The sequence below is a fragment of the Pristiophorus japonicus genome, chromosome 16 (genome assembly GCF_044704955.1).
Source record: "Pristiophorus japonicus isolate sPriJap1 chromosome 16, sPriJap1.hap1, whole genome shotgun sequence".
Taxonomy (NCBI): Eukaryota; Metazoa; Chordata; class Chondrichthyes; family Pristiophoridae; genus Pristiophorus; species Pristiophorus japonicus.
The window spans coordinates 974455-994418 of NC_091992.1; the positions used below are offsets into that span (position 1 = coordinate 974455).

Below are 19964 nucleotides of genomic sequence, written 5' to 3' on the forward strand. Positions count from 1 at the left end.
TTATATAATCAGTAAACTCATTTTAAACTTGCCTTTGTTGAGGTTTACAGCATAATATTGAGGCTGTAAAAATGGTTAGAAGTTGTAAAAACAGAAAATGCTGGAAATACTCAGCAGGTCGGGAAACACCTGTCTGGAGAGAAAGTTAACCTTTCAGGTCGATGACCTCGCATCAGAACTCGAAAACTAATTTTAAAATTCTCATCCTTGTCATCAAATCCCCCCATGGCCTTGCCCCGCCCTATCTCTAACTCTTCCAGCCCTACAACCCTCCAAGATCTCTGCACTCCTTCAATTCTGGCCTCTGAGCTCCTCGATTGTAATGCACCATTGGTGGCCGTGCCTTCAGCTGCCTAGGCTCAGAGCTCTGGAATTCCCTCCCGAAACTCCTCTACCTCGCTCTCTTTTAAGATGCTCCTTAAAACCTACATTTTTGACCAAGCTTTTGGTCACCTGTCTTAATGTCTCGTTATGTTGTTCAGTTTGATAACGTTCCTTTGAAATGTCTTGTTTTACTACGCTAAAGGCGCTATAAAAATGCAAGTTCTTCTTGGTCCAGCCCAGTGTTTGGTCTGCTCATAACAAGCATTGTGCAGATATATGTAGAGTTAATGCATTATACAGTTATATGGCATCACACAGCCAAGTCATGTAGAACAATGTGCTGGTCAGTTAAATGGAGAAATACAGGTTGAATTAATTGTGCTTTACATTAGAACTTCAGGAAAAGGAATGGTCAGCCCATTTACACACTGAGAGACTGAACAAAGATTATCCCCATTACTCTTGGCACATAATCCAGGAATTATGGTGCAAACGCAAGCGGGTGCTTTCTGTTCATCAGTCACATCCGGCTTTAGTCAAAACAAAATTAGCCCATACAGTCACTCAAATCAAATTATCGAGCCAAGCATTAAGATTTTGTCAGATCTAGCATTTTCTGTTTTTGTTTCAGATTCCAGCATCCACAGTATTTTGCTTTTGTATTAAGATATTGGATATCTTTGTTCCTGAAATATAATGGGATTGTATGTTGACACTAATTGTGGGCTGCAGTCTAGGAGAGGCTGTCTTGGATTGACGATCGCCAAGCTTTGCCACAAGTCTCAATGTCCTGGGCGGTTGGAGCGAATCGAGAGATTCCATCTCTTGTTGTGCGAGTGGAGCTGCTCCAGATTTACGGTGAATTTGAGAATTCATTGTGTTTTAACCTTGTTTCCCCATGTCTTTATTTTAGGACTGGTAGAACATGGGCGGAACTGGGCAGCCATTGCCAAGATGGTGGGCACCAAGAGCGAAGCACAGTGCAAGAATTTCTATTTTAATTACAAGCGGCGGCACAACCTGGATATGCTGCTTCAACAGCACAAACTTCGAGTGGTGAGTCAGCCTTTCCCCCCGCGCACACCTCCCTGGCACTACTCAAAGAGCAGAGAATTCTCTTAGTGGCCGGGACAACATTCCTCTCTCAAACATCACCATCAAATTAACTGTTTGAGAGATTCTGGTGTCTGCAAAATGGCTTGCATTCACCTGCTTAGCAACAGTGACTCCATTTTAAAGTAATTCAGTTTAATATTGGGACTATATTGTCGGTGACGATGCTGTCCTATATTGTACCAAACTGTAACGTTCCTCACTGGAGTATTTTTGAGACATCAGTAGTTTTCATGGGCTAATCTGATCAAAAGCAATTTTTGGAAAATACAGTTTACCATGCTCCAATTGCACAGTGCACATACCTCAAGCACAGTGCAAGTGAAGCCAGTCACCTTTCAAGTTGTGGTACAGCTCAGATCCTCCTGCTTCATGTTTGGCAAGTCCATCTAGTTTCTTACAGATTTTCCCAGAATAAAGGCCACCTCACCTAATGGCCCTATTTTCCTGCTCCTGGTTATAAACTTTCCTTATTGCCCAATATCTTTAGTTGACATTTGTCCTCCTTATGTTGTTATAACAGTAATGAAGAAAATAATGGCACTAAAGGGTGACAAATTCCCAGGACCAGATGGTTTACATCCCAGGGTTTTAAAAGAAGTAGGTGAGAATGTTGCAGATGCCCTAACTATAACCTTTCAAACTTCTCTCGATTCGAGAATCGTTCCTTTAGATTGGAAAATTCACTCCACTATTTAAGAAAGATGAGAAAGGGAAACCAGGGAAATATAGACCAGTTAGCCTAACATCTGTTCTTGAGAAATTACTAGTCTATAAGGATAGAGTTACTGAACATTTGAAAATTTGCGATATGGAACCAGGGCAGGTGGATGGTCACAGATCAGCCATGATCTCATTGAATGGTGGAGCAGGTTCAAGGGTCTAAATGGCCTACTGCTGTTCCGATGTTCCTATTCTTCCCCCTGACATGGCTGTCACATTCCATGGAACGATTGAGGTAATGGATGTAGAGTTAAAAGATTCCCAGTCGTTTTCTCACTTCTTCTGTGTCTCCTCAGCAACAGATGTCACGGAGATCGCGTGAAGATCGGGACGTGTCTCAGTGCGAAAGCATCGCTTCAACTGTGTCTGCACAAGAGGATGAGGACAATGAAGTGTCCAATGAAGAGGAGAATCCAGAGGATAGTGAAGGTATAGAGGAGTCTGGGTCACCATGTACTGGAGCCATGGCAGTACCTGCTCGTGTGGTGGGGGGGCGGAGGGGCCAGGAATCAGAAATATCTAAAGTATTGTGTCTCATGCTTGTGTCTACCCTGAGGGAGATATTCAGAACCTGCCAGTATTTGCACCGCAAGATTGTACTCGGCTCCTGCTGGCATATGATCTGTCAAATTATACTTTGCTTCCACCAATATTTGCATAATAGAGCTACATTCAGATCCATGAGTATCTGTTTTGTGGAACAGCACCAGAGTATTCCTGAGTCCCTATGGTGCTGTTGTGTTAAAAACGTTGATGGTTTAATTACGCAAGGTGCAGATGCACAAGAGTTTTATTAAACAATCTGTGCAATTTTATTGACCTACAAATCACCAGGTCCAGTCTAAACTTTCGATAATGTACCTCCCCACATACTTTCCAACAGAATTCTGTATTCAGTGAATCTGTTCTGACTATAAAAGGAGGCCCTGGAGGGAGCTTGTGTTTTGTAGGTGAGCCAGCAAGAGGGGGTTTGTGAACTGCCATACTGTTTATATAAGGGTATAATGTATTAAACTTCCTATTATCAAGCGCACATGTTGAAGTTTAAAAGTGGTTGATTTTTAGAGACATCCTCAACCCCAAGGGCTGAAGGCAGACTTGCCACTCAGTTTATGGGCCTTTATCTCAGCTTCATCCCATAGTAACTGGAAATCACCCTACAATATCAACATACATGGTTTAATGTGGCGAATGATCATTAGATGTTCAGTTTCCAGATGTGCCTGTCATGTCGAGCAAATGGCAAACAGCTGAGCTTGTAACATGTGTTCATGTTGCAGAGATTTCCATTACTCACTGATCTGTTTAAGCAGAATTTAAAGCATATTGATTAGGGAGAAATGTGAGGTTATGCATCTGGGGACGGCTAACAAAGCAAGGGAATACACATTAAATTGTAGGATTCTGAGAAATGTAGAGGAACAGGGGTCCATGGATCTCTGAACGTTGCAGGACAGGTAGATGAAGTGGACATACGGAATACTTTCCTTTATTAGCTGAGGAATAGAATATAAGAGCAGAGGGATTATGCTAGAACTTTATAAAACACTATTTAGGCCACAGCGATAGTACTACGTCACCACATTACAGGAAAGCTGTTAATTGCACTAGAGAGGGTACAGAGGAGATTCATGAAGCTGTTGCTAGGACTGGATAATTTTAGCTATGAGGAAAGATTGGATATGCTGGGATTATTTTCTTTGGAACAGAGGAGGCTGAGAGGAGACTTAATTGAGGTGTATAAAATTATGAGGGGCCTTGATAAGGAATACCTATTTCCTTTCATACAGAAGTCAATAACCAGGGGGCATAGGTTTAAAGTAATTGGTAGAAGCATTAGAGGGGAGTTAAGAACTTTTTTCACCCAGAGGGTGGTGGGGTCTGGAACTCACTCCTGAAAGGGTGGTTGAGGCAGAAACCCTCATCATCATGCCTTAAACTGCAAGGTTGCGGACCAAGAGCTGGAAAGTGGGATTAGACTGGATAGCTCTTTTTCAACCGGCGCAGACATGATGGACTGAATGGCCTCCTTCTGTGCCATAAATTTCTATGATTCTATGGAGAACATTGAAATGTGCAAGTCAGTCAGCATTTAGGCAAGTTTTGTGGCGCCCTTTGTCTGATGAAGGGTTAACTTGTCTTTGACTGACCTGTGTTTATTCCCATTATTTTCCATTATTAGTTCAGATTTGCACCATTTCTGACGTTTCTTTTTATCCCTCAATACTTTCTTCTTGTCCCAAAGGCTTGAATTGTTATAGACGAATGTGAATTCTTTATTCCCAGGAGCAGAGAACAGCTCAGATACTGAAAGTGCACCTTCACCATCGCCTATGGAGACGGGCAAGGCAAGTAAGGAAAGTACAGAGGCCAACAGGTTAACGGGAGAAGAGCTCAATCCTGCCGCCAAGAATGTTCCAGGTATATCGCCTGACTCGGCAACACCAGCCACTGCCTCACCTGAACTGCAGGTCAAGCAGGAGATGAACTTGGGCTTTGAGGAGTCGATGGAGGGGCAGAGGGGCCCTGATGCTGAAGCAAGGCCTGTGTTTGAGCTCCTGATGAAGACCAAAACTGAACCTGTGGATGTGGATATAAAGCCAGAAGAAAATCTGCAGGTGAAAGTGGAGGTAGATGCCAAAGACAAGGAGTTTGAGAAAGCCAAGCTGCAGGAAACAATAGGATCGGAGCCACTGGACCTGCCGCAGCACGGAGCACAGGTGGAGTCCCACTCTGACAATGATTCGAGTGCAACTTGCAGTGCAGATGAGGTAGAGGATGGCGAGCCCGAGAGGCAAAGGTGGGTCCTTCGGTAAAGTGACATGATAGCACAGGAAGTTACATCGTGAGCAGGGCCACTGATTTGTCATTTTTATGGAAAAATTGGATGGAATTGATAGATGGAATAAAACCAGAGATGACATGAGGGAAAACATTTTTATACAAGGAGTGGCTAGGATTTGGAATGCACTACCTGATAGGGATATGGATACGGATTCAATAGGAGCTTTCAAAAGGGAATTGGATAAATACTTGAAGGGGGTGGAAATTGCAAGGATATAGGGAAAGAGCGGGGGAGTGGGACTGACTGGGTTGTTCTTCCACAGAGCTGGTGACAAATAGCCTCCCGTGTTTACGATTCTATAATTCTATGAATTGCGGAATATGATCCCCAGATCAACACTAAAAATCATCGAACCCCATGTAATAAAAACATAATTTAATTTATCAGTCACTGTGAATAAGTGACCCCGGTCATAAGCAGTAAGCAATAAACCCTTGTTTGCCACATTGGGTAGTTACTGCCACATGGTCATCACATCCTATTGCAGTGGAGATGTATTCCTGATTAGTTAGTAAAATTCAAATCCTTTTGTGAGGATTTTATATGCAACAAGTTTATATCTCTTCATAATTGCCCAATAACTTTTGAAATTATTTGACTGAAACCAGCAGCTTTGTCTAATAGGAACAGAGATTGGCCATTTAGTCTCTGAAGCCTGTTCTGCCATTCAATTAAATGATTGCTGATCTGTACTTGAACTTCATTTATCTGCCTCTGGTCCATATCCCTTGATACTCTAATAGAGATCTTTCACATTATGACATGGTTTGATAGGGTAGACGTAGAGAAGATGTTTCCACTTGTGGGGAATCCAAAACTAGTTACTTTTCACCCAGAAAGTGGTTGGAATGTGGAACTCGCTACCATAAGGAGTAGTTGAGGCAAATAGTATCGATGCATTTAAGAGCAAGCTAGATAAGCACATGAGCGAGAAAGGAATAGAAGGATATGCTGATGAGATGAAGCAGGATAGGCGGAGGCTCGTGTGGAGCATAAACACCAGTACGGACCAGTCGGATCGAAAAGCCTCTTACTATCCTGCAATTTCTGTGCCATTCTATTCTTTCATTCCGGACATTAATTTATATGGTGAAAAGCTGGGGCCCCCATATAGATCCCTGGGGAACACCATTTGCATGCTCGCCCTGCCAATCAGACTACATTCCCTTAATCCCTACTCTCTGTCTCCTACCTCCCAACCAATTGCCAGTGCATATCACAAGGTTACCTCCATTCCATACACTCTCGATTTTGTTTTAATTTCTTGTACTGACCCTTATCACATGCATTCTGAAAGTCCATATAGATAATATCCAGACCCTCCTTTATCCACTCGAGCCTCGTCTAACTCTATTAGGAAAGGGTGGGGGTGGGGGGTTGCCCTGGTAATAAACAATGGGATAAAGAGAGAAAGGACCTTAACATCGACAATCAAGATGTAGAATCACTATGGGTGGACTTGATAAACAGAAAGGGGCAGAATCACTGGTGGCAGTAGTTTCTATTTGTATCGCCGGGCACAGTATACATCAGGAAATTAGAGGTGCATGTAACAAGGGTAATACAGTAATCATGGGGGACTTTCATTTTCATATAGTCTGGGCAAACCAAATTTGCAGTAATAGTGTGGAGGACGAGTTCACAGAATGCATTCAAGATAATTTCTAGATCACTATGTCGAGGAACCAACGAGGGAACTGGCTATTTTAGATCTATTATTGTGCAATGAGACCGGGTTAATTAACAACCTTATAGTAATGGAGCCTCTGGGGAGCAGTGTTCATAATATGATAGAATTTTATATAGTGTTTGAGAGTGATTTAGTTAAATCCGAAACTAGGGTGTTAAATCTTCACAAAACAAACTACGTGGGTATGACGGGCAAGTTGGGTAAGGTTGATTGGGAAACCAGATTAAAAGATATAAGCAATGGCAAACAATTCATAATTCGCAACAAATGCCTTTAAGGAATATAAACCCCACGGTAAATTGCTCCAACCGTGGCGAACAGAAGTTAAAGATAGTATTAGATTAAAGGAAGAGGCTTATAATGTTGCCAACAAGAGCAGTAAGCCTGAGGATTGAGAGGATTTTAGAATTCAGCAAAGGATGACCAAGAAATTGATAGAGGGAAAAAATAAAATGAGAGTAAACTAGCAAGAGACATAAAAACAGATTGTAAAAGCTTCTATAGGTATATAAAAAGAAAGAAATTAGCGAAAGTAAACGTGGATCCCCTACAGGCAGAAACAGGAGAAATTATAATGGAAGGAAATGGCAGAGACATTAAACAAATACTTTGTATCTGTCTTCAGTGAAGAAGGCACAAAAAATATTCCAGAAATTATGGGGAACCAAGGATCTAGTGGGAATGAGGAACTTAAAGAAATTGTACTGGAGAAATTAATAGGACTAAAAGCCGACAAATCCCCTGGACCTGACAGCCTACATTCTAGGGTTCTAAAAGAGGTGGCTACAGAGATAGTGGATGCATTGGTTTTGATCTCCCAGAATTCCCTAGATTCTAGAATGGTCCCCACGGATTGGAAGGTAGCAAATATAACCCCGCTATTCAAGAAAGGAGGGAGAGAGAAAACAGGGAATTTATAAACCAGTTAGCCTGACATCAGTCGTAGGGAAAATGCTTGAATCTATTATTAGGGACATAGTAACAGGGCACTTGAAAATCATAATATGATTGGGCAGAGTCAACACAGATTTATGAAAGGGAAATCGTGTTTGACAAATCCGTTTAAAGTTTTTTGAGGTTGTAACTACCAGGGTAGATAAGGGGGAGCCATTGGATGTGTAGTGCATTTGGATTTTCAGAAGGCATTCGATAAGGTATCACACAAGAGGTTATTACACAAAATTAAGGCTCGTGGGATTAGGGATAATATATGAGCATGGATTGAGAATTGGTTAGCGGACAGAAAACAGAGAGGAATAAACTGGTCATTTTCGGACTGGCAGGCGGTAACTAGTGGCGGCCACAACATCGACTGCACAGCCCCCATTAACCTCCTATGTTACTCCATCACATAACTCAAAGCGGGTTAGTCACAATTTGCCTTTAACAAATCTGTGCTGGCTTTCATTTATTAACCCATATTTTTCTGAGTGCCAATTAATTTTGCCTCTGTTAATGTCTCAAAGATTCTCCATCACCAACATTTGGCTGACTGTCCTGTAATTTCTAGGTTTATCCCCCTCCCCATTTTTGAACAGGGGTTTAACATTTGCAATGTTGGAGATTTCAAGAATGTTACAAGTTAATTTTTTTTCCTTCTGTCTCCTAACCCAATCTTTCTCTCTCTTCATTTCTCTTCCTGTACCTAATTTGACGCGAATTCAAAAGCGAAATACTGTGGATGCTGGAAATCTGAAATAAAAACAGAAAATGCTAGAAATACTCAGCAGGTCAGGCAGTATCCATGCAGAGAGAAACGGTGTCATCATTTAAGGTCGATGACCCTTCATCAGAAAAGCGAATTCACCCTATTTCCTTCTCCGCCATTCCTCTGTTTCTTTCTCTATCCTTTAGTGAAAGAGAGAGACTGTTGGCCCTGTCGTTCGCCAAGATCCCAGATGCCCTGTTGACTTTACATGCCATTATCAGCTCGCACTTCCAGCAATTTGTGCCACAAACATTTTTAGAGCTGAAAGATGAAGGAAAAAGTCTAGCGGGCAGGCCGTGAGATGCCCCACTCCAGCAGGAGCTGGGACATTGATCGCTTTTTACTGAGCATTGCCGAATTATTCAGCTACTGCAACAATAATTAGCTGTTGGACATATTAGCTGGCTGGAATGTTTCCTGTTAAATGGAAATTGAATTTTTGAAAGCCATTTAATGTTAATATCCATTCTCTGGTTCCTTAACAGTGTCAATCGATAATTTTAACACAGAATATCGATCAAAATACATGTTTCTTTTGAAATTAATTAATAAATACATTCAATTCCACATCAGTGAGATACTGCATCAATATATATTTTGTTGAGGGAATAAATGTGAAAATGATCTCGTTTAAGAGTTAAGATAACTATTTGAGACCATGTAGCTGCTGTGAATTTATAGGCAGTTATATCTGAGAAATGAATTGTTAAATAATTACTTCCTACAAACCTTGCATTGTGATTTTATTTCCTCTGCAAAACCCAGAACGCGTGCTTTGAAATAAATTTGCCCACCAACATCTGAATACAATTACAATTTAGAAGCCTTCAATTAACACAGGTGCCTGCAGCCACACATGCTGCCCATATTACACCCAGGAATTATATTTCCACAACTTTAGAGAACAAAATAAATAACCTGATTAACAGATTTGTGATAACTTCACCAAATGAGACTCACAAGTCAAGCGCGTTTTTATAAACTAGAATATAAGGTAGATGAATACTGCTCGGAACTGATAACAAACATTTATCATTGGCCATTGGCTGTGGGGCTTTCGAGCTGCCACTATCCTCACTGCGTCTTCAGTGAGTTCTCCAGCAAATTCTCCACTGAAGGATCGGGGCCACTGGGGTCTAAATTACACCAGTTGCAGCCAAATGCTCAATTCCCACAAACTCTGGACCATTGTGCTCAATTTATATTTAAATAGGAAAGCTTGGTCAGTGTGCAGTGCAGTGAAGTAGAGTTGGTTGGAGTTAGTTTCTATGCAGTACAGGCTGAGGAGTTAGGAGGTGCAAAACAGACATTTCAGCGCCATCACTGGCAGTAGGGTGTAATTGCAGCATGACACGTTTACATTGCAGTTTCCTTTATAACTGTGGGTATATGAATTTCTAATAGGAAAAGTTGACACAGGAAGTGTGCACAGACATAGAATTTTTTTTTACATTTTAGTTATAGGATTTTGGTCCTTTTAGATATAGTGATGAGATGCTGCAAGATTCTAATTCTGAAATAACGGCACAAAGTACACAAGCAAGTCCATCAGCATCTGAAAGAGAAAAGATGTTTTGATTGGAGATCAGAAATGTGGTTCTCACTGAATCAGTTTGAAATACTTCGACCTTACTGAGATAATGATTGCCATCTGTTCTAATGAACAGAATGCACACTGATATCAAGGAGGGAGGGAGTTCCAGAGAGTCAGGCTGAGCTGGCTGAAGCTTGTACTGCCAGTGCTGGGCAGATAGAGGAGTGGATGTACACGGAGCCAGAGCCAGAGGAATGGAACGTTTAGGAGGCTAGAGAAGATTGCAGAGATAATTTGGGCAAAGATCATGAAGGGATTTATTGACGAGGGCAAAGCTCCAAAATTGAATGTATTAAGGATGGGCACCCAGTGTACATTATTCAGGATGGCCATCCAGTGAGGGAATGGGTGAGCAGGATTTGTGTGCAGCAGAATTTAGGAGTAATTATTGTTTATGGTGGGTGAAAGATGGGAGACCAGTTTGAGATGTGTTGCAGTAGTCAAGTCTGAAGGCGACTGTGATGTATCGATGTATCAGCAGTGAAGTGATTGAGGTACTAATGGATATGGGCAATGGTGCAGTGGTGGAAGTGAACAGTCTTGGTGATGGAAAGGATGTGGTGTCTGGAGCTCAGTCCAAGATTGAACAGGATGGGAAGGGGGTTGTAGTCATTGTTAAGGGAGGCGAGTTTGTGGCGGGGCAGATGTATGTGGACCCTGTGCCTACACGCGATGATGTCATGGCGCAGCACGTAGATGAGGAAGAGTATGGAATCAAGAATAGATCCATGGAGCCCCCGCCTGCACAAGTGAAGATGTAAAATGGTTAACTGGAAATGTATGATGTGACAGTGTGCTGGAAGGTGTCTCCTCAGTTCTCACAGCCTTCCTTGGGTTTGCTTTTAGTTGCACTGTTGCATGTTTGAAAATCAGGCTGTACAAGTCATGCAACCGCTTTTAAAATCACCGTTGCACTGCCGTGAATATATACAGGTACAGGGTAGTTTGCACGTACAAGGAAGCTGGCACAAGGATCTGCCAGCTGAGGTGTTGGAGTTGTTTATACATCTGGAATGTGTCTTAAACCTGGTGCCAAAAAATTCAATTAGAAAATAACACCGGACAGGACTGGAATATTTTCCCCTTGGTCATGGGTTAGGAATGTCAGTGATTTTCCATTCAAAAATGGTATCATTTAACCTTGGTTGTATACAGACCAGCAGAGTTTGAGGTGATAGTGGAGGGGGCAGGGGTAATGGCTTTAAGGAGGTGGTTAGTCATAGAACAAAACTGTATCAGTCTTCACGGTAGAAGACACTGAAAGCATCCCAATAATTGATAATCCAGGGGCTATTGGGAGGGGGGGGAAACTTAAAACATTCACTATCACTCGAGAAAAGTACTCGGCAAACTAATGGGACTAAAGGTGGACATGTTCCCTGGACCTGATGGCCTGCATCCTAGAGTCTTAAAAGAAATGGCTGCAGAGATAGTGGATGCATTGGTTGTAATCTACCAAAATTCTCTGGATTTTGGAGAGGTCCCAGCGGATTGGAAAACTGCAAATGTAACGTCCCTATTTAAGAAAGGAGGGAGACGGAAAGCAGAAAACTATAGATCGGTTAGCCTAACATCTGTCATTAGGAAAATGTGGAGTCCATTGTTAAGGAAGTAGTAGCAGGACATTTAGAAAATCATAATACAATCAAGCAGTCAGCATGGTTTTATGAAAGGGAAATCATGTTTGACAAATTTGTTGAAGTTCTGAGGATATAACGAGCAGGGTGGATAAAGGGGAACCAGTGGATGTGGTGTATTTGGATTTTCCAGAAGGCATTTGATAAGGTGCCACATAAAAGGTTACTGCACAAGATAAGAGCTCATGGGGTTGAGGGTAATATATCAGCATGGATAGAGGATTGGCTGACTGTAACTGGTGGGGTGCCACAGGGATCGGTGCTGTAGCGTCCATTATTTACAATCTATATTAATGACTTGGATGAAGTGACCAAGTGTATTCTAACCAAATTTGCTGATGATACAAAGATAGGTGGGAAAGCAAGTTAGGAGGACGCAAGGAATCTGCAAAGGGATATAGATATGGTAAATGAGTGGGCAAAAATTTGGCAGATAGAGTCTAATGTAGGAAAAATAAAAAAGCAAATTATTTAAATGGGGAGAGATTACAAAATTCTGAGGTACAGAGGGATCTGGGGGTTCTTGTATATGAAACACAAAAAATTAGCATGCAGGTACAGCAAGCAATTAGGAAGGCAAGTGGAACGTGGCCTTTATTGCAAGGACATGAAGTATAAAAGTAGGGAAGCCCTGCTACAACTGTACAGGGTATTGGTGAGACCACACCTGGAGTACTGCGTACAGTTTTGGTCTCCGTATTTAAGGAAGGATATACTTGCATTGGAGGCAGTTCAGAGAAGGTTCACTAGGTTGATTCCTGAGATAAAGGGGTTGTCTTATGAAGAAAGGGTGAGCAGGTTGGGCCTATACTCACTGGAGTTTAGAAGAATGAGAGGTGATCTTAGTGAAACGTATAAGATTCTGAGGGGGCTCGACAGGGTGGATGCAGAGAGGATGTTTCCCCTCATTAGGGAATCTAGAACTAGGGGGCATAGTTTCAGAATAAGGTGTCACCCATTTAAAATGGAAGTTAGGAGGAATGTCTTCTATTAGGGTGGTGAATCTGTGGAATTCTCTGCCCCGGAGAGCTGTGGAGGCTGGGTCATTGAATATATTTAAGATGGATATAGACAGATTTTTGAGCGATAAGGGTGTCCAGGGTTATGGGGAGCGGGCAGGGAAGTGGAATTGAGGCCAAGAGCAGATCACCATGATCCCATTGAATGGCGGAGCAGGCTCAAGGGGCCAGGTCATTAAAGGAATAAGGAGAGTGGTTAGACGAGGAGCCTTTGTACAGCAGGCTGTGGAAATCGGGAACTCTCTCCCCCGGAAAGGCAGTGGATGCTGGAGGTTAACTGAACCTTTCAAGACTGAGATCGATAGCCTCAACTAATAAAAAAAATCTATCAATGGACATGTGGCAAAGGCAGATAAATGGGGTTGAGGTACAGATCAGCCATGATCTAATTGAATAGTAGCACAGGCTTGAGGGGTTGAATGGCCTCTTCCTATGTTCCAGATCATAATAATTAGGAGCCTACTCCTGCTCCTAATTATTATGTTCTTATGTAAAGAAGCCTGGGATTATCCTTGTCCTCTGCTGATCCTGGAATAGTGGGTAATTTGGGAAAAGGAGAGCCAAGTATGAAGGTGCTTGGCGGTCAAGCCAGATATGGTGATGGATAGCAAGACCCTTTATAGGAACATAGGAAGAGGCCATTCAACCCCTCAAGCCTGTGCTACCATTCAATTAGATCATGGCTGATCTGTACCTCAACCCATTTATCTGCCTTTGCCACATGTCCATTGATATCCTCAACTAATAAAAAAAATCTATCGATCTCAGTCTTGAAAGTTTCAGTTAACGTCCAGCATCCACTGCCTTTCCGGGGGAGAGAGTTCCCGATTTCCACAGCCTACTGTGCAAAAGCTCCTCTTCTAACCACTCTCCTTATTCCTTTAATGACCTGGCCCCTTGCCACTGACTCCCCAACCAGAGGACATAGTATTTCCTTATTCACCTGAAACCATTTGCAATGTTAAAAAATCTCTATTAAATCTCCTTTCTGCCTTCTGTGCGCCAATGGAAATAGCTACAGTATCTCCAGTCTCTCTTTATAACTATAGTTTCCCATTCCTAGCATCATCCTGGTGAAGCTACACTGTATGCTTTCTCTGGCTTTAATGCCCTTCCTGTAATGGAGCACCTGAAACTGCAGACAATACTACAGCTGTGACCCAACCATCATCGCCTTGTACATATTTATCATTAACATTTTACTCTTGTGCTCTATCCTCTATTTATAATACCCCAAATATCATTAGCCTTTTTATGGCTTTATCTACCTGCACTCACACCTTGAAGGAATTATGTATTTAAACTCCTTGGCCCCTTTGGTCATTCTCACCCTTCAGCTGTTTTTGGTTGAGTCTATACTCCCATTCCTTGTTTTTCTTCCAAAATATATAACTTCACTTTTCTCTGCATGGAGTTGCATCTGCTAAGCTGCCTGTCGTGTGGCAGTTCTCCTGGCCGCTTGTGAAAACCCTACAGCTGCAGCGGTTCAAGGAGACAGCCCAGCGCCACCTTCTTGGAGCAACTAGGAATGGGCAATAAATGCCGGCCATGCCCACATCCCGAGAAAGAAAGATACTTTTGTATTGTCAACAAATTTTGGGATTGTGCTCCTTGTATCCAAGTCTAAATCATATATGTGTGTACACCTGCTGAAATCAAAGTGAATCCAGCACTGACCCCTGGGCACATCTCATTCTCTCAGTGTTTGTTAAAAACTGACATAAAATATGAATATATCTCTGTGACTCCTTCATACTCCACAACTAAATTTCCCCCTTCATCCAAGTGGTCTGATCCTCTCATTAACTGTTTTATTTTTTATGTGCTTATAAAAGGTTGGTGGAGGACTTTTGTCTTACGGATGTTTAGTGTAAGGCCCATGCTTTCGTACACCTCAGTGAAGATGTTGACTATGTCCTGGAGTTCAGTCTCTGAAGGTGCACAGACGCAGGCGTCGTCCACGTACTGTAGTTTGACGACAGAGGTTGGGACGGTCTTGGATCTGGCCTGGAGACGACGAAGGCTGGACAGATTCCCATTGGTCCTCCACCAACCTGACCCCGCCACACAGCCCCCCAGTCATCAAGATCCATGGCGCGGCCCTGGACAACGTGGACCACTTACCATACCTCGGGAGCCTATTATCAGCAAGGGCAGATATCGACGACGAGATTCGACGACGAGATTCAACACCGCCTCCAGTGCGCCAGCGCTGCCTTCGGCCGTGTGAGGAAAAGTGTGTTCCAAGATCAGGCCCTTAAATCTGCCACCAAGCTCATGATCCACAGGACTGTAGTGATACCTGCCCTCCTGTATGGCTCAGAGACATGGACCATATACAGTAGTCACCTCAAATCGCTGGAGAAATACCACCAATGATGTCTCCGCAAGATCCTGCAAATCCCCTGGGAGGACAGACGCACCAACGTTGGTGTCCTCGATCAGGCCAACATCCCCAGCATCGAAGCACTGACCACACTCGATCAGCTCCGTTGGGCAGGCCACATTGTTCGCATGCCTGACACAAGACTCCCAAAACAAGTGCTCTACTCGGAACTCCTACACAGCAAGCGAGCCCAAGCTGGGCAGAGGAAACGTTTCAAGGACACTCTCAAAGCCTCCTTGATAAAATGCAACATTCCCACCGACACCTGGGAGCCCCTGGCCAAAGACTGCCCTAAGTGGAGGAAGTTCATCCGGGAGGGCGCTGAGCACCTCGAGTCTCGTCGCCGAGAGCATGCAGAAACCAAGCGCAGGCAGCGGAAGGAGCGTGCGGCAAACCAGTCCCACCCACCCTTTCCCTCAACCACTGTCTGTCCCACCTGTGACAGAGACTGTAATTCCCGTATTGGACTGTACAGTCACCTAAGAACTCACTTTTAGAGTGGAAGCAAGTCTTCCTCGATTTCGAGGGACTGCCTATGATGATGATGCTTATATAAGCCTTTAGTATATCATTTCATATTATCTGCTGCCTGTCTTTCATATTCCATTTTTGCCCTTCTAATCTCCATTTTCACCTTCAGTCCATACAGAATTTCCATATCCTATCCCTATCAATTCTATCTTAATGCAACGCCCAAGAACATACTTTGCTGAGACAGAATCCTTTACGAAGACACCTAATCTCACTCATTTCTCCCCACCCCCTTTACCTCTCCTGAAAATGTTATAACCAAGCATATTAAGAACATAAGAATTAGGAGCAGGGGTAGGCCTCTCAAGCCTGCTCCGCCATTCAATGAGATCATGGCTGATTTTCTACCTCAACTCCACTCCTGCACTATCCCCATATTCCTTGATTCCCTTAATATTCAAAAATCTATCGATCTCTTGTCTCAAATATACTCAATGACTGAGCCTCCACAGCCCTCTGGGGCAGAGAATTCCAAAGATTCACCACACTCTGAGTGAAGAAGTTTCTCCTCATCTCAGTCCTAAATGGCCGACCCCTTATCCTGAGACTGTGACCCCTGGTTCTAGACTCCCCAGCCCGGGGAAACATCCTCCCTGCATCTACCCTATCGAGCCCTATAATAATTTTATATGTTTCAATGAGATCATCTCTCATTCTTCTAAACTCTAGAGAATATAGACCTAGTCAACTCAATCTCTTACCCCTAGGATAACCCCCCCTCTCCCCCCCCCCCCCCGCTCATCCCGGGAATCAGTCTGGTGAACCTTCGTTGTTCTAGTCCTGTCCAAATCGAAGTCCACATCTCCATTCTAGCTGGTACATAATATTGCTCCGTAGTTATTAATGTTTCTAACTTTCCAATTTTGTTTTGAATGCTTTGTGCATTCACATTCATTGTGTCCCCGTGCTCAGCACCCACATGCTTTGCACTGGTATTTTTCCATGTGCCTCCCTTATATAGATTTATATGTTTGTGTACTTTTGTTCTTATTTTTTTCTTCTGAAAACATTCTTAGAATGAATTTAAAAAGAAAGGAAAAGATCAGCAAAGGGCTGTTTTGTTTCTGATCAGCGAATGAAATGGAAAAGTATCTTGGAATTGTTTACAACCTTTGAGGATTTGTGATTCTGCTTTTATCTGTCCTGCAGCATCACAAAGTTCTCTTCTATAATCTCTGATCGAAATGTTCACAGATCTTTGTAGTGGATGCTTGATGATAAACGCGTGTGTCTAGTAAACAAATGGTTCCTGTCTGCTCTAGGATGTTTTCTCCGGAATCAAAGCCATCACTGCTGAAACCTCTCAGCTCTGTGTTGATGACCTCAGCCATGAAGCCAGTTCCGATGGACATCCAGCAGCTGCAGCAGCGAGCGGCCATGATCCCCAATATGGTGAGTGTTTGTGCTGGGGTCCCCGCTCACCGTGATCCCCAATATGGTGAGTGTTTGTGCTGGGGTCCCCGCTCACCGTGATCCCCAATATGGTGAGTGTTTGTGCTGGGGTCCCCGCTCACCGTGATCCCCAATATGGTGAGTGTTTGTGCTGGGGTCCCCGCTCACCGTGATCCCCAATATGGTGAGTGTTTGTGCTGGGGTCCCCGCTCACCGTGATCCCCAATATGGTGAGTGTTGTGCTGGGGTCCACGCTCACCGTGATCCCCAATATGGTGAGTGTTGTGCTGGGGTCCACGCTCACCGTGATCCCCAATATGGTGAGTGTTTGTGCTGGGGTCCCCTCTCACCGTGACCCCCAATATGGTGAGTGTTTGTGCTGGGGTCCCCGCTCACCGTGATCCCCAATATGGTGAGTGTTTGTGCTGGGGTCCCCGCTCACCGTGATCCCCAATATGGTGAGTGTTTGTGCTGGGGTCCCCGCTCACCACAATAGCTCTCTTCTCCTTTGTTGAATTCTGCATAATCACTTCCGTCCCTGTACCAGGCAGTTAGACTAGAATCTAGCCCTCGATAAACCAGTAACTATAAATTTCATTTTTAACCTGTGTTCCCAGCTAAACTTTTATAAGTTAGATATGGACAGCTGTGCTGGTATTTGCAGTGTGAAAGGAAAAGCTGATATATGGAAAGTGTAGAATGAAGACCTTTCAGAGAAGCTGCAGTTGTTGTTTGTTCAGGTTCAGCCTCTCTTGTCCAACCTGTATTTAATCCGCACTATGACAATTCATTTATTACGGTCAGTAATTTGGAGTGGAGCTGAAATAAGGCCCTTGTTCTGATCCCTTTGTCCTGAATTTCAATCCTTTCATCAGCTTGACTTCATTTCCCTCAGACTAAAGTGAAGCAAATGTGAGAAAATGGGAGCGATGAAAAACATGTGCCTTCCCATATCTTCCGAGAGCGGGTTGTCCTTTTTGTTTTGATCTAGTGATCTACAGTAACCCCTAGAATTATTCTTGCTCCATTCGCACTACATACTTGAACAGTCTGTCTCATTGGAATGCTTATTCTGTGCCAGTCAGTCTACTTCCATTACCTCCCAGGTGTCCCTGACATATAGCTACACCAACTCATTCCAGTCCGCCTTCCTGACTACACTCAACCCTTGTATGTTGTTCTGGCCATCACTGGAGGCTAGCCAAATCATTCAGATTTACATTACATCCTAGTTCCCAATTGCTACTGCAGCCTAGAGTTCAGTCACCTTGTTGCAAATTCTTCGAGCATTATATCGATGCACCTGAACAGGTTAAGTCAACCCTTCACAGCCTGGCTTTTCTAATTGGGTCTTTCTGTTACGAATGTGTAATACCTTTTGGTGTGTTTTATTTCTTCCTTTCCCCATCTTACAAATATAAATCCTCCCTAAAATAGTTTATAAAACATATGGGCCTGGAATATGTTCACTTGCGAGAACATTGGTACCAATCTGGTTTAGGTGAATTCCTTACTGATCAGCTTGTGCCCCTGCCCTCGACCTTTTTTCAATGTCCTAGGAATCTAAAACCCTTCCTCCTGCACTATCTCTCTAGCTACACGGTTAACTATCTAATCTGTTTTTGCCTGATTACTCTTTGTGCCATGGCACAAAGAGTAATCCTGCGATCACTACCCCTTGAGATTTTTGCATTTCAATCTGCAACCTAACTCCTCAAACTCCCTCTGCAAGACCATCAAATGATACTTTCCTGTGTCATTGGGTCCTGCGGGGACCACAACTTCTTGATGGTTTCCCTCTCTCTTCAGAAGATTTTCTATCCATTCTATTGTGCCTGTTTATTAAGTGTCAGCATGGCTGTGTGCTAGTATCCTCACCTCTAAGGTTGCGGGTTCAAGCCTCACTCCAGCACACAATCCAGGCTGACACTCCATTGCTGTACTGAGATGCAATTTTTCGAATGAGATGTTAAACCAAGACCTGATCCCGTTTTGCTATTCGAAGAAGAGCAGCGGGTTCTCCTGACGCCCTAACTAACCTTTACCCCTCAACCAACACCAAAAAATATATATTAACCAATCATTTATCTCATTTACATTTATGGGATCTTGTGTAAATTGGCTGACACATATGCCTACAAAAGAACAGTGACTGCAATTCAAAATTAAAAATATATGCTGCTAATTGTAAGAAACCCCAACTCACATGATGCTGTGCAGATTGAGTTCTGTATTCCTAAAATGGTTTGTAAAACATATGGGCCTGGAATTTATGACCGGGATGACGGCAAACTGGCAGTGTTCGGCGTCGTTTGGCCTTTGAAATTGACCGCAGTTTTGGAATTTGGCACAGGCTGATCCTGAAGCTGTGGTCTGTCAATAACAGCTCCGAAGCCGGCTGCACTGGGCGCCCCTTCCCCTGGCTACAAGGCTCTTCTAGGAGAAGGGAGAAATAAATGTTGTGACACTGCACTGACAGCAGTGTACAACCTGCAGTGTGGAGATTGTTATGCTTACTGTGTAGACCTGGAACTCAGTTCCTCAAGCTTTATTGTCATTTGTTCTAATTTTAAGAAATCAGCCTAATCAGGGAAACCGATTCCTGCCACAGTAATTTCACTGCTAATTTCCCCACGAAAAGTTAGACACTAAGGGATTAGGAATAACAGGGGCTTTGACAGCCTTATTGCTGCTAATGAAATGTTAAGGGTGTGGTAAACTAATTTTAAATTTGTGGAGTGTGGAAATTTGTCCACTTTAATAAAAATTTAAAATTTGAAGAAACTTTCCTCCCATTTTTTTTAAAGTTTATCCATCTTTGTTTCAGGTTTGCCTTTTCCCCAATGTGAGAGTCTCAATCTTTGTTTTGCCCTCTTTATCATTGTTAAAAAGTTAGAATTTTAAGAGCTTACCCAATCCTTGTTCGCGGTCTGTGTTTTGATTGGCTGCTGAGACAGCTTGTTGATGTCACAGCAGTTTGCACGAGGGGATCGCCACTATAC

The 19964-nt window shown here is 43.1% G+C and overlaps 1 protein-coding gene across 1 annotated transcript in view; it reads left to right on the forward strand.

Moving 5' to 3' along the window:
• Positions 1-19964, forward strand: part of ncor1 (nuclear receptor corepressor 1) — a 258729-nt gene that overhangs the window by 119819 nt on the left and 118946 nt on the right. The window contains exons 16-19 of the mRNA XM_070857984.1: positions 1238-1380; positions 2457-2589; positions 4447-4960; positions 16833-16962. Coding sequence (XP_070714085.1) covers positions 1238-1380; positions 2457-2589; positions 4447-4960; positions 16833-16962 — 920 coding nt within the window. The remainder of the gene's footprint in view (positions 1-1237; positions 1381-2456; positions 2590-4446; positions 4961-16832; positions 16963-19964) is intronic.